The 14,956-nt window shown below is 54.1% G+C and overlaps 1 protein-coding gene across 2 annotated transcripts in view; it reads right to left on the bottom strand.

Moving 5' to 3' along the window:
• Window positions 1–7,970: 7,970 nt before the first annotated feature.
• The window catches only part of STX6 (syntaxin 6), a 51,752-nt gene continuing 44,766 nt past the window's right edge, over window positions 7,971–14,956 (bottom strand). The window contains exons 8-9 of one of the 2 annotated variants that reach the window (XR_006961628.1): window positions 12,517–13,992; window positions 7,971–9,248 (exon numbers count right to left, since the gene is read on the bottom strand). Coding sequence is in view for 1 of the 2 variants with exons in the window: in XM_047076862.1 (XP_046932818.1) it covers window positions 13,916–13,992 (77 nt within the window). In the remaining variant the exon portion in view is untranslated. Of the gene's footprint in view, window positions 9,249–12,353; window positions 13,993–14,956 lie in introns of those variants that run through there. The other variant, XM_047076862.1, reaches the window with a different exon arrangement.

The raw sequence follows: 14,956 nt of genomic DNA on the forward strand, positions 1-14,956 counted from the left end.
GCGGGGTCAGCCTCTTTCCTTACCTTTGTTGGCAAGAGGAGAGAGAGGCGGCAGGTACTGGGGTTGGCCCCTGACCACCTCTTCACCCCCAAGTCCTGTCCCACTCTCTGTCAAGGGCTCCCCCAGCCTTCCGCACTCCAGAACCAAAGAAAGTTCTTGGCCATATTGGCCTTGAGCCTGCCTTTAAAGTCTCATTCCTTCCACATCCCATTGAACACCTTTGTTCTTTTTCTGGAAATGGGCAAAGTGTCCTTCCTGGAGTGACAGCCTTACAGCCCTTGGCCATATATTCCAAGCCAAACATTGGAACATGTGGTCTGGTGTGAGAACATCTGGGAGATGTTATCTGGTAGCCAGAATATTAAGAGTTTCTGGGAAATTTTTGTGATATATAAAGTTGAAGGGAAAAAAAAAAAAAACCAGACGAATTTCCAGGAAGAGCAGCCATGGCCAGTAGGACTGGCCAGCCCCGCCCCCACCAGCCTGCCCTCTGCCTCTGCCCAAGGCAACACTGGAGCTGGCGGTGAGGGCCTGTCTTCCTTCTCCTGTAGAGTGTGGGCATGGCTGTGGCTGGTGCCAGGCTGTCCCCAGCCACAAGCTCTCTGCCCAGACTCCCCGGTGGCAGCTGTGGGTGGGTCAGCAGGAAGTGCAATGACAGGGTACAGGCAGGGGGATGGGCTGTCTCACCAGGTTGCTTCCCTGCTCTAGGCCCAAAGGGTTGGGACTCTCTGGGAATGGATGGCCGTGTGTCAGTCTTAAATTATTAAAAAGCAAAGCTGAAGCTTCTCTCACTCCAAGTCGCTAAATTCTGGGCTGGATGTTCACTTGACCTTGAGTGGCCAAGAGCAGGGGCCTGAATTGGGGGCAGAGGGAGGGAGGACACAGGGACAGAAGTGAACTGTATTGAGCATGCCAGAGGGAAGGCTAGGGTAGTCCCCCAGGGTTGGGGGTGACAGCCAGAGTGGATGCAGAAGCCTCCAGGGACAGTCCTCTGGCTGAGAGAGGAGCCTGGGGCAAGGTGCGTTTATGAACAGGGGAAGAATGGAGCTAGGGGCCTCCGGTGGGTGATGCTGGGGTGAGGGGTGCAGTGAGCAGTTCAGTACTGTTTTAGAACTTGATAAAACACACAGCCTTAGTTAAAATGAGTGTTCATAGCAGCTTTCACTGGGCAAGGTCACTGAAGGGTACATGTGGCCTGAGGGAAAGGTGATGGCGGGGAGGGGACTGGCAATCCTGTGGAATGTATAGTGAATGTTCTCCTGGGTCCAGGCCTTACCTGCAGGAGCCAGTTAAAACTCCCTCTTTACTGCCCCCTGGAGGCTAGGGGGTGTGCTCCCAGAGCCCCAGAGCGCTGCAGGATGGGGAGACTGAGCCACCTGGGATGGGAATGAGGAGGGGTGGCTCCAGCAGGTGAGCAGAGGGGCCAGTGGAACAAGTGTTTGGGCCTTCACGGTGTGAAGAGGGTGCTGGAACATCTCAGAGACCAACCTGGGGCCCCCAAAGCTTGGAAATGGCCCCATGGCAGGACAGGAAGTAGTCATGGGGAAAACCCTGGCAGCTCCTGTACCCCCAATTCCTGGCCTTGAGCTCATGAAACTTGGGAAATTTCATATTGAAAAAAACTTATGGGAGCAAAGGCACCTCTGTTTTCTCTGTATGGTGAGGACAACGTGCCTTCCCAGCTCCAGCTGGGAAGGAAGGGAAAGTAGGGGGCTCTGGCCAGGACAGGACTGGGAAAGGTCTCTAAGCAATACTGGGCATCTGCTTTTGTTACCTCCCAGGGCCAGGGCCAGGCTCTTGACACATCTTATTTAGTCCTTAAAAACAGACCTGCCATTTATGCCCTGTGTATCATCTGCCTTTACACAGATGGAGAGCTGAGTTGAGCAACAGTGACAGGACATTCAGACCTGGCCTCTCTGACTCAAGGCCACTCTTCCAGCTGTGACATCTCCCACCTCCCCCCCCCCCCCGCCGAAAAAGGCTTGACAGGGGGGAGTAGACACTCTGGACTGTGTGAACTAGACCTGCACTTCTTCCTGAGTAACGTGAGGCCAGGGGCCCTGACTCGTGTAGGTGGGTGGGGACTTTGGTTCCTCCAGACACCTGCCTGACGTCCCCATCTGCTCTGTCTGGGGAGCTGCTAACCAGGTCAGCCCTGTGTCACCCACAGGACTGTCAGAAAGCGCCTGCTTAGAACCTAGTGGAGTAACTAGGAGCCAGGCCCTTTGACAGGCAAGGATCCCCTGGAGATGAGAAAGACGGGCTCAAGCTGCCATAGTCTCAGGGAGACACAAACATGCCCACGTGGCCTGGTGTGTGCGGCAGGAGAGCCTGGCACCTGGCCTCTGGGGTAGACAGCCTGAGTGATCAGCTGGGGGGAGGGAGCTTACCGACAAGGGACACCCACGCAGGGTTTTGTAACATGAGTAGGAACTTACAGGAAGGATGAAGAAAAGGACGTTCAGGCACAGAAGATAACAGCCTGCGCAAAGGTGGCTTTTTCCTGTACCTAACCTATGACCTTCCCCCATCCCCCCACCCCCCAGGGCAGTTTATTGGTATTCTGTGTCCAGAGCTCTCTCCACAGAAGCCATCAGATTTGGGGACTACACAGAACAGAAAGTGGCTCCAACTTGGGCCTCAGACATGTCAATATCTTTAGGGTGACAGGTGGGGGTGGGGCGCAAGGTCAGAAGTCGCTAGCGGAAGCCGGGGGTGGGGGGATCTGGGAGGGAAGGGCGGTCCCTGGCCAACCTCCCTCCCACCGTCGCCTGCTAGAACCTTTTTTTTTCAGGGCGCCTGTCCTCGGTGGCGGAGGGGCCGGCGGGGGGCGAGAGCTCATCTCCAAGGCGGAGTGCGGCCGGCACCAGGTTCCCTGGGAAGGGGGACCGAAATTTGTCGCGTGTCAGCGACCTGGAGGCGACTGTTCGCAGGCAACCGCCCCGCGCCCTCCCCGCCAGGCTACTCTGCTCCGACGCGCGTGTCGCCTGCAAGTCGGGACGGCCGGGCGGGGCGATCCCGCGGGTCCGGGCAGGTCGCACAGGCGGCTGGCTCCCCGCGGGTGCGCCCTCCCTGCCACTCGGCCGCCCGGGAGGTGCCCTCCGCGCCGGCCTCCCGGCCTTTGTTGCGCGCCGCCCGCCCTCCCGCTGTCGTGTCCGCGCTGTCCTTCCTGGCGTCCGCGGGGGCCGGCGCGGGAGACGGGGCTCTGGCCGCACTGCCCCGCCCCGGGGCCGCCCGGCCTGGCGCGGGCTCGGTTGGAGGCGCAGGACGGCTGGAGCCGGCAGTTTTCCAGAGGCTGGGGGCGGGGTGGGGACGGGTTGCACGCTCCCAGCCCCCAACAGACACACGACGCAGGAGCCCTCGCTGGGCGCCGGAGGCCGGGAAGAGGCTGGCCCTCACTTTGCCCCGGAGGGACGCACGGCTGGGGACCGCGGGAGCGGACAACCGGGAGGACTGGCCTGAGCAGGAGGGAGGGATGGGACGGGAAGCGAGGCGACTCAGGACTGGCACGCGTGGCGGGGGGAGCAGAATGAGGACCGGTACGCGCAGTGTTCCGAGTCTCAGGATGGAGGAACCACAGGCGCAGCTCGGATTTGGGAAGTGAAGGTTAATTCAAAGGCGTGCAGTCACTGTGCCTTCTCCCAGCCTGCTCTGCTCCTCCGATCTTCCAGAGCTCTGTTGGGGACGTTAAGGATTCAGTACTGAATCCTTGAGGCAATTCTGCGAGAAACGGACTACTTATCTCTGCTTGCAAACTGGCAGCCGAAGACTCAGGTTTAAATTATTTATCTAAGGTCACATTGCGAATATTACTAGCGGAGAATGGATTTGAACCCGGCCCTCTGTGACGGCCAGCCTGTGCGCGTCCTCCCTCCTGGAACCCTGTGGGGCTCACCTCATCCGGAGGCCCTCGAACACCCGGGTTGGGCCGACCCCTGCCCCCAGCACCCCCGTCCCCCATCTTCACCAGGGCGGCGTGAGGGGTTCGGCTTCAGTTTTTCTGCAGGGAAATTGCCTTGGCGCTCCCATCTCCCCGCGGGGGGCGGGAGGAAGTGGAGACAAGATCATTTTCCAGAACAGTTTCCGAAAAGCAGGCGTAACCCACTCGTGGGTCATGTCTTGTGGGTCGACACCAATATTTTAAAAAGTAGCGTTTCAAAAAAAAAATTAAAAAAAAAAGTAGCGTTTCGCACAAGGCATGTGTAGGTTTTGAGAACCAATTTTTTCAGAGGGGTGTGTGTGTGTGTGTCCTGAGCTGTAACTTAAAGGATCGTTCTGACCCCTGCTCTGGAGCGCGCTGAGAACACGCCCTCGGCACGGCCTGGGGGAGTGGTGGTTGGAGGGGAGGCTGCCTCCGTCCTCTGTTACCCGGAGCTCCAGAGATCCGACCTCCGCGACCTCTTCCAGCGGTGCGCTGCCTGCAGAACGCTGCTGAACCTTCCTGGACTGGTGGCTCGTCTGTATGTGCGTGGCCCCTAGGGGAAGAGGCATCCTTGATCCTACAGCCTTGTCGCCGAGAAGCCCGTGTCCCAGGGGCAGGGTACAGTGAGGTGACTGGACTTCCTGGTCCTCCAAACCGGCCTCCGTGCAGTGGGATTCCCGCGTGGGTACTTAGGGGCAGGAGCCGTTGGATCCCTGATCTGGCCACGCCCCAGATTCCCGCATTCACTCACCCGTTTCCTGCTGCTAATTCGTATGCCCTTGCTGGAACACCCTTTCCCTTGTCCACCCGCGGACTCCTTGGCAGCCTTCAAAAATACTAGAGATGCCTGTCCAGCTGTCCAGGGAAGCATTCCAGGAACACCTGCATGCTGACTTTGTTCCTCTTCCCTGTGCTCCCATATAATCGGGTGCCAGGGCTCTTTATTGTGGCTCTCTTTTCAAATAGAGTTTCTTGGGGCGCCTGGGTGGCACAGTCGGTTAAGCGTCCGACTTCAGCCAGGTCACGATCTCGCGGTCCGTGAGTTCGAGCCCCGCATCAGGCTCTGGGCTGATGGCTCGGAGCCTGGAGCCTGTTTCCGATTCTGTGTCTCCCTCTCTCTCTGCCCCTCCCCCGTTCATGCTCTGTCTCTCTCTGTCCCAAAATAAATAAAAAACGTTGAAAAAAAAATTAAAAAAAAAAAGAATCAAATAGAGTTTCTTGCTTATCCTCCATCAAACTTACCTGGCAACACCTGGGCTTCCCTGGTCCATCTGTTCAACCCATTTCCTACCCCAAATCCCCAGGTTGGTTCTGGAGCCATTCACAAGGCTGTCACCGGATCCCCTCTCTCCCCTCCCCCTCTCTCCCTCCCTCCCCACCATCCTCTCTGAAGTTTCCCTCCTTCCTACAGAGCCAGAGCACCTGCTTAGAAATGGCAGCAGCCTTCCTTGGCAAGAAGCTCTGCCCAGCTCTCTCAGGCTGTGGGCTTGGCCAGGTCGGAGCGCCGGGCCCTGAGGAAGGGGCTGCTGTCATTGGCTCTGAATCTCTGCCCATGGAGCCAGGCTTTAACAGCTGCCCTGCCAGGCCTGGAGGGCATCCGGGGCTCTTCTGTGGATGCCTGGGTGCCCGCTGGGCCTGCCTTTGTCTTGTCCTTCTGCAATCTGGGCTCAGGCCCCAATTCGCAGTGTGGGGCTGTCCTCGGGGGTCTGGCCAGGTGCCAGGTACTGGGGAGAGGCCTGCCCTGCCCTTGGGATGCCCACGTCCCCAGGGTGGAGACAGCTACAGCTGTGAAGAGAGACAGACCAGTGTGCCAAGGGGTACAATGGAAGCCCCAGGCAGGAGGCCCCACTCCACCTGGTGAGAAGAAAGGCTTCCCAGACGAGCCAGCCATGGGCTCAGCAGCCTCCATCCGAGCTCTGGTGTTCTCTCAGGAGCACAGAACGCTGGCAGTGGCGGGAGCTCACAGCAGCATTCAGATGCCACAGCTCTGATCCTCACCCTGGGCTCCACAGACGTCTCCAGGCTTTTCCGAGTTCGTATCAGGAGTCTGGCTCACTTACTTTTTGCCCGTTTCCAGCCAAATAAAAGCTCCAAAACATTTTATCAGCAAGGCCAGCCTGCCTGAGGTCCTTGGCTTAGCAGATCTCTTAACTGTACAGTGGGCATATGGGATTTGAGACGCGGTCAAGTCCAGGGTACCTGGTGTCCGTGCTTTATCTTCACTTCTTAGAGCAGTGCTTTAACCCACCACCAACTCCTACTACAGCTCTTTTCTCTTTGAAGGGACGCTGGCCCCATACTGGTCCAGTCAGACCTGGGTCCTCCTCCTGACCCTACCTCTTCCTCATTTACCCTTGGGCAAACGTCTTCGATGCTCATGCCCGTTTGTGGGTATAAACTGGGCCTCAACGGGGTTTCCCTCGTGGGGTTGTAAGAATGAAATGAAGACCAAAATTTCACTCCCAGTCGTGTCCCCGATGCCCATGATCAAAGACCTGCCAGCACGTCAGATTCTTATCAAATGTTGGCCAGAAGTTTTAGCTGCTAATTAGGTATAAAATTTGAGAAATCTGTTCCTATGAGTTGATGACCTCTTCCCAAAGGCTGGCCAATCTTAATGTGAACTTTTGTGAACGCAGCTAGAACGCATCCGACGGTGTGGTGAGGAAGGGGATACCACTGCAGAGGTCAGAAAGGTTGGCGATTTGGCCATCCAAGCTGGGTTCTGGAACACCTCACCTACCGAGAGGTGTATTGGTGGGGATGTTCGTGCCCAGGCTCTGCCTGCATCTGCACCAAATGGAGCCGCCGCTAATGTTCCAGTTGTCAGTGTCGTCTTGGTAGAAGGGTCCCTGTTTCCAGACCAGTGACGCCCCCAAGGTGCCAAGGATCGAGGTTTATGTGTCCTCTTGGACGGTGCAGCATTGTGGCAGTATGGACAGGCCTTCCCTTCCTGGGAGTTTCATTTTTGCCCCAGGTCTCCTCTTGTATTTTCAACGTGAGTTTTATGTAAGACTTGTAGCCAGTGGGGACCTTGTGAGAGACAGCAAATCACTCTTTTGCTGCGCAGCAGAGCCACGAGTGGAGTCAACGTGCTGGTGGCTCCAGAACCCTCAGCCTTGTACACGGCCGGCTTTTTCTCAACGCCACACAGTCCGCAGCTCCCCAGGCCTGGGAGAGGGGCAGATTTGCTTTTATCAGGGGGTACACACAGCCCTTCCTTCTCAAATATTAACTGTAACCCTCAAAATAAGCATTCATTCCTCTAGCAAGGCTGGTTAGTATGTTGACGTGTGTTAACCCTCCTTAGCTATTACATTTGGGGGAAGTCAAGCTGGGGACTCATGAAGCACAGATGTCCCAATTTCTGTGGTAGCACTGAGAGCCAGCAAGTGGCTCTGCCTCGTCTGAGCTGTGTGACCTTGAGAAATCACTTGTGTCCCCGTTCCCTCATCTGCACATTTGAGATAATACTAGATGAGGTAACTTCATAGTTTCAAAACACCATTTTAAGTATCATCTGCATTAATACAGATGAAGCACCTAGAATGGTGCTGGGCACATAGAAGGTGTTCAGATAATGAGGGAAGATGAGGAGGACAGATGGGATGATGAAGGTCCCTGTCCTTAAGCTTATATAGCCTCGTCATCTTGTCCAACACAGAATCGAAGGAAGGCTCTTTCACCTGCCAACTGGGATGGCCAGTGTTCTTGCTGGCCAACACTTGGATGAGGGGGAAATAAAAGACTCAGGTCCTTTTGTGTTGTTTCTCTGCTCCCCACACTCCTTGTCCCAACTGAAACTGTGCCGTATGGTATTCTGAATCCATAATGTGGTTATTTTGGGGTTTAATAATTCACGTAACTTGCCCAGCCCAAGAGAGTACAATTTATAATTCAGATCTTCCAACAGCCACATGCTTTCCCCACCCCAGGCATATGCATATGTCTGTGTTTACTGGTGGGGGCAGAAGGAAGGAGCTGTATGTAAGTATGAAAAGAAATAAGAGAAAAACAAAACTTAAAAAACAACAACTGACAAAGGTCATGGTCTCTCCATTTCTCTTTTAATACTGAACAGTATTCTTTGTACAGCTGTAACATGATTTCAAGAGCAGAAATAAGAAACATTACTGATAGACTTCAGGGTGTAAAAATACCACTTTGAAAGACGGCTAGTTGAGATTTTTCTTACGCAAGTATTTTTAAAAAGTTTTCAAGTTTATAGTGTCATCAGTTTGTTTAATGTCAGGATTACGATCAAAGCTATGGAAGAGGTTTTATTATGCAGGGATGGTTTACTGTAGCCTAAATTCCATGATGCAGGAGCAGTGATTCTGAAACTACAGTGGGCAGCAGAATCCCCTGGAAGGCTTGTGAAACACAGCCCACTGGCCTCACCCCCAGAGTCTGTGATTCGGCAGATCCAGGTGGGCCTGAGAACCTGCATTTCTAGCAAGCTCAGGGGCCATGCCGCCGCCGCTGGTCCCACACCACACTTGGGAGACCGAGCCTGTCGAAAGAGCAAGAATGTATCTACCTGTGGAGGGGCGTGTAAACTGGCACCAGGGCTACTGGGCTCTTCTCGTGGGGAGGAAGGGGGGGTGCGCACCATCTGGAAATCACCCAGGCATTTTAAATTCGAATCCTTGATCTCACGTCTTTAGTTTGTGCCTTCTGGTTATTTAAAAATAAAACACCGTAGGTTATGTATCCTTGGAAGAAAAATACGACAATTTAGTCCTGCTGAGTGTTGCCACGTATTACACATTCGATTTTTTCATCACACTAATTTCTGATTACAAATGAGCCAGTGAGAGCCGATCTCCACTTAACACAAAACGAATCCACAATCATTTACAGCTTGCGGTCTTTGGCCCTTTCCTGGTTTCCAGGCCACCCTCACCCAGGGCATTCTCCTGGGTCAAGTTTAGGACACACCCACATCAAGCTTACAGGTAAGTTCTAGTAACTTCTTAGTGGGAACACCTGGCTGGCCTCTCCCCACCCTGCAGACTCTCTCTTTTCCTGAGGACTAGGACGTCTGCCTCTCCCAGAGCAGACTTACCCCCAGGGCTGTGATTCCTGTTCAGTAGCATGGTCCCGGCTAAAGCCCGCTCTCTGCAGAGTCCAGCAAGAACAACCCTGGACGTGGGGTCACCCCCGGGCTGACACACAGCCTGGCTCGTGTGGAGCGCCGGGGTACCGCCAGGACGACAGACCAAGGCCCGAGAGCTTTGGTCAACAAACAATGAAGCCGGGTGGTCTTATGTCTAACACCCCCTGGAGGATCAAGTGGCTTCTGGGTTCAAGAATTCATAGCCTTAAAAAAAAAAAAAAAAAAAAAAAAAGAAGGTAAAATACACCTTCTCACTGGCTGCACTTGGCAAACCAGGTCCCTACCAAGCAGTCGGGAAGGTGACTGGGACAATGACTGCTGAAGTGCAGTTACCGTCCACACAGCCTTGGGGAGGGGCATTTCTAGACAAAGGTCACATTGGAAGGAAAACAGCACCAACACATTAGTCTACGTCAGAGGGAAACCAAGCTCTTTCTCCTTCCTCCCCACCTCCCCACCCCTGCATTGGTAAAGAGACTCTAACGTAATAAGGAGCTGTCACATGCAGGTAGATGGCAGCAACACAGCCAAGGGGCCGCTGGAACTTTCGGAGCTTCAGTGTTTGTCCAAAAGCAGACGCCCAGAAGCTGGAGCGAGGGGTGAGCACGACAGGCCACCGCCGGCCTACCCTCTTGTGCCGCTGAGGTCACTGGCCGCATGCAGTGTACGAGCTCCCTGGGGCCCAGCCCAAGACGCACCCCGGCAAATGCCGCCCTGTCTGCTGGGGGAGCTGCAGTGAGTGGTCTCGTCTCTAAAACAAAAGGGCCGCACTGGGTGGCCCACACGCTTCTGAGCGTAGGTCAGGGATGCTGGCCCCAGAAGCCAGCAGGTCTGGAGTTTCGGCCCCACTGAGCGACCTGTGCTAAGCTGTGCGGGCTTCTGTCTCAGAGGGTCACCACAGGGCTGCCCTCGCCCGGACGGCTGTTTCCCTCTGCTCAGAATTCTCTTGATTTTCTGGACTCAATACCAGTCGGCAGCTTCCCAGTGAGCAGGACGGCAAGTAAACACGGGGAGCCTGGTGTCCGCATTCACATCCGATGGACTGCTGCGCAAGCACATTCACGAGAGCTGGGACAGGGCAGCGGACAGAACAGAGAGTGGGTCTCCCCTCATCAGGCCAGCCTGGTGATGGGACTGCCCCTCCCTCAGAAGCAGAGGCCCGGGGGGGGGGGGGGGGGGGCGGGGCGCTGCTGCGCCCCTGCCAGCAGCCCAGGCCCATTCCGTGGGGCGTGGTCTTCGTGAACCAACTCAGGTCAGGCGTGACACGGTGTGACAGAGGGGCGGAAGGTCTGAGAGCTCTTTGGTTTCACCTCTCTCTGCTCTTGGTGGAGAAAGAACACGTTTTTCAAAAATGTTATTCTTCAAAAACCTGGGAGGGAAAGAAATGCCAGCGAGAGGAACACAAAGAGGGAGGTAGTGCATGCCGCGTTTTGGAACTTCTGCTTTTCAGACTGTCCCAATTTTGTTCCGCTTCCAAGTTCATCCTGCAGTACAAGGTGAAGCCAAGCGATCCGAGTCCACAGAGCTGAAAAGCAACTCCTATGTATAATTCAGTTCCTAGATCTTCAAATGCTATGAATTCTCTAGAAAGGTAATGGTCTCACTTTATAGCCAGGGAAATTACCAGAAGAAAGATCTTGGCTCTGCCACCTTCGCTTACAGAAGGTAAAACACTTAACAGAGACAGATTTCTGTTGGAGTTAGACTAGATTTCTCTTCACAGCCCTGAATCTCACGAGGTGAGAAGGAGTAGAAGTTGCCAAGTGGTTGGCTACCAGACCCATCAGTCTGTTTAACTCTGGCTAAAAGCAGAGAATAATGGGCAAGCTCCCAAGTCTCTCCCCCTTCGGCTCTGGCGTGAAGATCGTCATGTAACACACACGCAGTGACTTCCAACTGCCACCCAGCAGCGGGCACACAGAGAGCACGGGGCATTTTCAGTCCACACAAAGGCAAGATCAAAGACGAGGACGAAAACCTAAAGGTATTTCGGTTTCCCAGCTGGATCCCCCACTCTGGCTAACTCTCTCAACGGTTCATTCCCCCAATTAACCCCCCAAATCAGCTGATTAGAAAAACGTTCTTGCAATAAACGCAAGTTGAGCTGTTTCTCTTTATCCATCACATTCTGCCACTTCCTTAGAAATGATGAGTACGTGTCGAGGTGCAGAGGCTGGAGAAAGCCCAACTGCTTCTAGGATGTGCCCCTGAGCAGCGCGGGGGGGTCGCCGGTGTCCACTGCTCTCCCCCTCCTATCGGCCGGGGAACCACTTAGGTGCCCTCTGGAGCCCGGCAGTTCAGAATCACCGAGGAGGCAACATTTGTCCTCAAAAGTCAACCTAAGCCCCTGGGTTACTCTCTTGGACCGCCCTGGTTTGCGGTCTGGGTGGAGGCTTTCAAATGAACACTCATCTGTAGCGATGCCCCGTAGGCCCAACAGGGTCAAGCCCAGGATCAAGCCCGCTGGGCCAGGAGTTATGCCTGGGGCAGAGCCGGCTCTGACGAAGATATTAAGAGGCTGCCTGTCAAAGAGCAGTTCCTCTGAGGCGAGGAGACAGGGGCCTGCAGGGAGCACGCATGCAGTGCTTGTATTTTCAAGTAAACTTTCCTCCTCATAAATAATTCCCTCTTCGGCTTCAGGAGTCTCGTCTACAATAGCCACTGTTCAGCAAATACTTGAAATTAGGTGAGGTCATCATGCCGATTCTAGATTCATCCAAACACTTAGTAATTAAGCCTTCAGATCACAAAACCTGCCGCCCCCCCAGCCCCCCTCCCCTCCGACATCAGGGAAGCATCTTACTCATTCATGACCAGGCGTGTTCCCAACAAGCCCCACTGACACATGCGACAGTTGTGTGGGGCACAGTAAATCTGGTAATAGGAGGACAACAGCATGGCTTGTAAAGAGCATAATCATACAGGCCATTAGGATGCCTACTGCCTCTTGTGATGTGGAGTGTGGATACAGTACTGAGACAAGGTCCTCATTTATGTTTAACAAAGACCTGTATATTTTAATGCAAATCTAAGGACCATCCCTGTTCTAAGTTTAGAGAAGACTATTTGAATGAGTCTCGAAACTTTGTAAAACAAATAACCTAGTACCCTATATCGGAAGCCCTTTGTAGTAATCTTTTTTTTTTTTTTTTTTTTGCTAATTTGAAAAAAATAACTTATTTATATATCAGAGTTGACTGTAAACGTGGATGTCAACCACCCTTTTAGTTTTATAAATCTGCTTTTAGCTTTCATCAACAGGCAGATTTACTTACCTACCATGATCCTAACCATGAGAAAATACCCTTCTTTAAAAAACTGTTACAAATATTTATTAAAAAGTGCAAGTCAAAAGTCAGCTGGGCAAGTACATCATTGCAAATCACAAAAAAGGGCGGGGGGGGGGGGGAGCCGAAAGCAAATAAACAAGAAAGACAAACAAGAAAAAAAGTTAAAAAGAAAAAAAACCAACCAGTGTGCCGAGGAGTGGACCCCAACAGATGAGGAAACAAGAAGTCCAAGCTAGAGCTCTATCCGGATGTTGGCTGTGCTTTCCAAGTGCACAAAAAGATGGTGAGGACAGCCACGGCCTCCCCTGCCAGGCTCTGGGTCAGCTGCTGCTTCAACAGTGGTGACAGCATCAGGGAGGCTATATAAATATCCTATAGACACGTGTACGTTGGAGGCATTTAAAAAGTCATCAGAAGCCTGAAATTTAGCATCTCAGCAGTTTCAGCTACTAAAACTCAATTAAAGCATCCATTATTTAAATTTGGATTGGCTCAGTTATTTGAATGGATGATTAAAAAAACCAAAAAACTGAGTTGTCATCTTAGGGGGGGAAAAAACCCTCAAGTTCACCTACCCATTCTTGCCATGACTCACAGGGTAAGAGAAGTCCGGTTCAGAACTAGCCTTTTTTGTCATTATGGTTTCTGTCGCTGTGCTAATGATGTACTAACCACTCCCAACCGTGACCTCCCTCCCCCTCGCCCCCCCGCCCCCCGGTGCAGAGTGCCACAGGAGTGACCTAACCGTCGAGGAGGCTGGCCAGGGACCCTAACCCATTCAAGTGTGCTGTAGCCATACAGTTAAAGGTGGTCCTAAAAATACAAGCTGCACCAGGACAGCAACGTGAATTTGGCAAGGCTCTGACCTCCAGCAACCTCACCCACCGTTCCCTCAGCTGTGCAAACTGGGTCCTGCCACCCTCTCCTCCCTTCAGTTCAAGCCACCCGTTGTTAGCATCCCCAAAGCCTAGTGCTTTCCATTATTCTCCATTAGCTATTTCTACCACAAAATAATGTGCCTGGAAAAGCAATTTTATCCCAGCACTTATCCCTGAAAAATGGATCGGTGCGTCTTCTGTCACAAACTGCTTCTTGGGCCTTCTGTTCCCATCAGCGACCGGCTGTCAGGGGCGGCGGGGAATGAAACGTGCCCGGGAGCCCGCACTCCGGACAGGGCTCATCGGGACGGGACCGCGGTGCGCCGTCGGAGCCGGGGGAAGGGTCTGGGCCGGAGAAAAGAGCTGTCCGAGATGGATGGAATGAGCAACAGCAAGCGCTAGTGGAGTCTGCGGAATTTTCTGGATTCCTCCGAGGCCGTCCTTGGGGCGTGAGGCCTGGGAGGCAAAGCAGTGGCGGGCCATCCTCAGAGCGGGCCAGGCGGGCCAGGAGCGCACGGTCGTCCACCCGGTGTTCCCCGTGGCCCTGCCAGCGCCGGGTCAGAGCAGCTGTCAGTGGTGGGGTCACGGGGAGGGGGGTCAGTGCAGGCCGCGTCTTCCAGAGAGAAGCGGGAGGGGACGGCAACGCCCGGCGCCGCTGCCCGCCTCCCCGGGTTCGAGTGCAGGAGGGGCTGCGCCGGCCGTGTCACAGCACAAGGAGGAGGACCAGCACGACCAGCAGGACCACGAAGAGGACGGCGATGGCACACCACTGGCGCCTGTCTGGAAGGCAGGACACGAGGATTAGCGCTCTCGGGACTCTACGTTCCCCAAGGTACAGTCACATGCAACTCCCCGCAGCAGAAAGGGGCCAGAGTGTGCCGATGACGGGGGCTCGGAGGATCTGGAACCCGCCCGTGTGCCGGGTGTCTGCGCCTGCACCGCATGTGCACCCACAGCTCTGCCGCTCCCTCGAACACGGGCCTGTAACCAGTACGTGCTCCGCGCTTCAAGTCTTTCATTAAAACCCGTGGCTCTCAGCTGGCTGCTGGTGGGTACCATGCCCCTGGCAAGGTGCTGGCACTGGCATTACAGATCAAAGCCCATTTGCTTTAATCCTCTACCGAAGCCAAATCACTTCATTCAACAAGAATCCTGTTCTTTGCTCAACGGGCACTAGGGGAGGACGGAAAGAGGATAAAAGCTCCCGCTGGTCACTCCAGGAAATGAAGGGCTGAAAAAGCAAACTCCGGGGACCATAATTACGCCACACCCCTCCAGGAGAGATTACTGGGAAAGTAACTTACGCAGCTTACCACTGAATCCAAGTGGAAGGCCTTCTCTGAAACCTGCCCTACCAACACTTCAGAACAAGCACCGGAAACTAAGCGGCTAGAGTCCATCTAAACACCAAGAGCAAGGAGGCGCGGAGGAACAGAAGGGCCCACACAGACCCCAGCAGAGCCCCAGCTCCACCCACAATCCCCCGCGTGCCTGGCAGGAAACACGAATACCCTCGCTCACCCTGGGCCGGGCCGGGTGTGGAGCCCAGGGTGCCGCCACTGCCAGGATGCCTCCTGAACTTGTGGAGGTAGAAAGAACAAGCAGTCTTTCTACAAAGGGCCAGACAGAACAGACTTTCACTGGCCTATGAAAACGTATTTCCGCTGCTAGAAAGGAGTCCTCCATTTAAACAGAGATATGAAGGTAAACTGATTCATCAAAAGTCTACTTGAAAGCCTGCAGA

This window comes from Lynx rufus, unplaced genomic scaffold (genome assembly GCF_022079265.1).
Source record: "Lynx rufus isolate CCGP_SWC_20201006 ecotype Redwood Valley unplaced genomic scaffold, mLynRuf1.p SCAF_15, whole genome shotgun sequence".
NCBI lineage: Eukaryota > Metazoa > Chordata > Mammalia > Carnivora > Felidae > Lynx > Lynx rufus.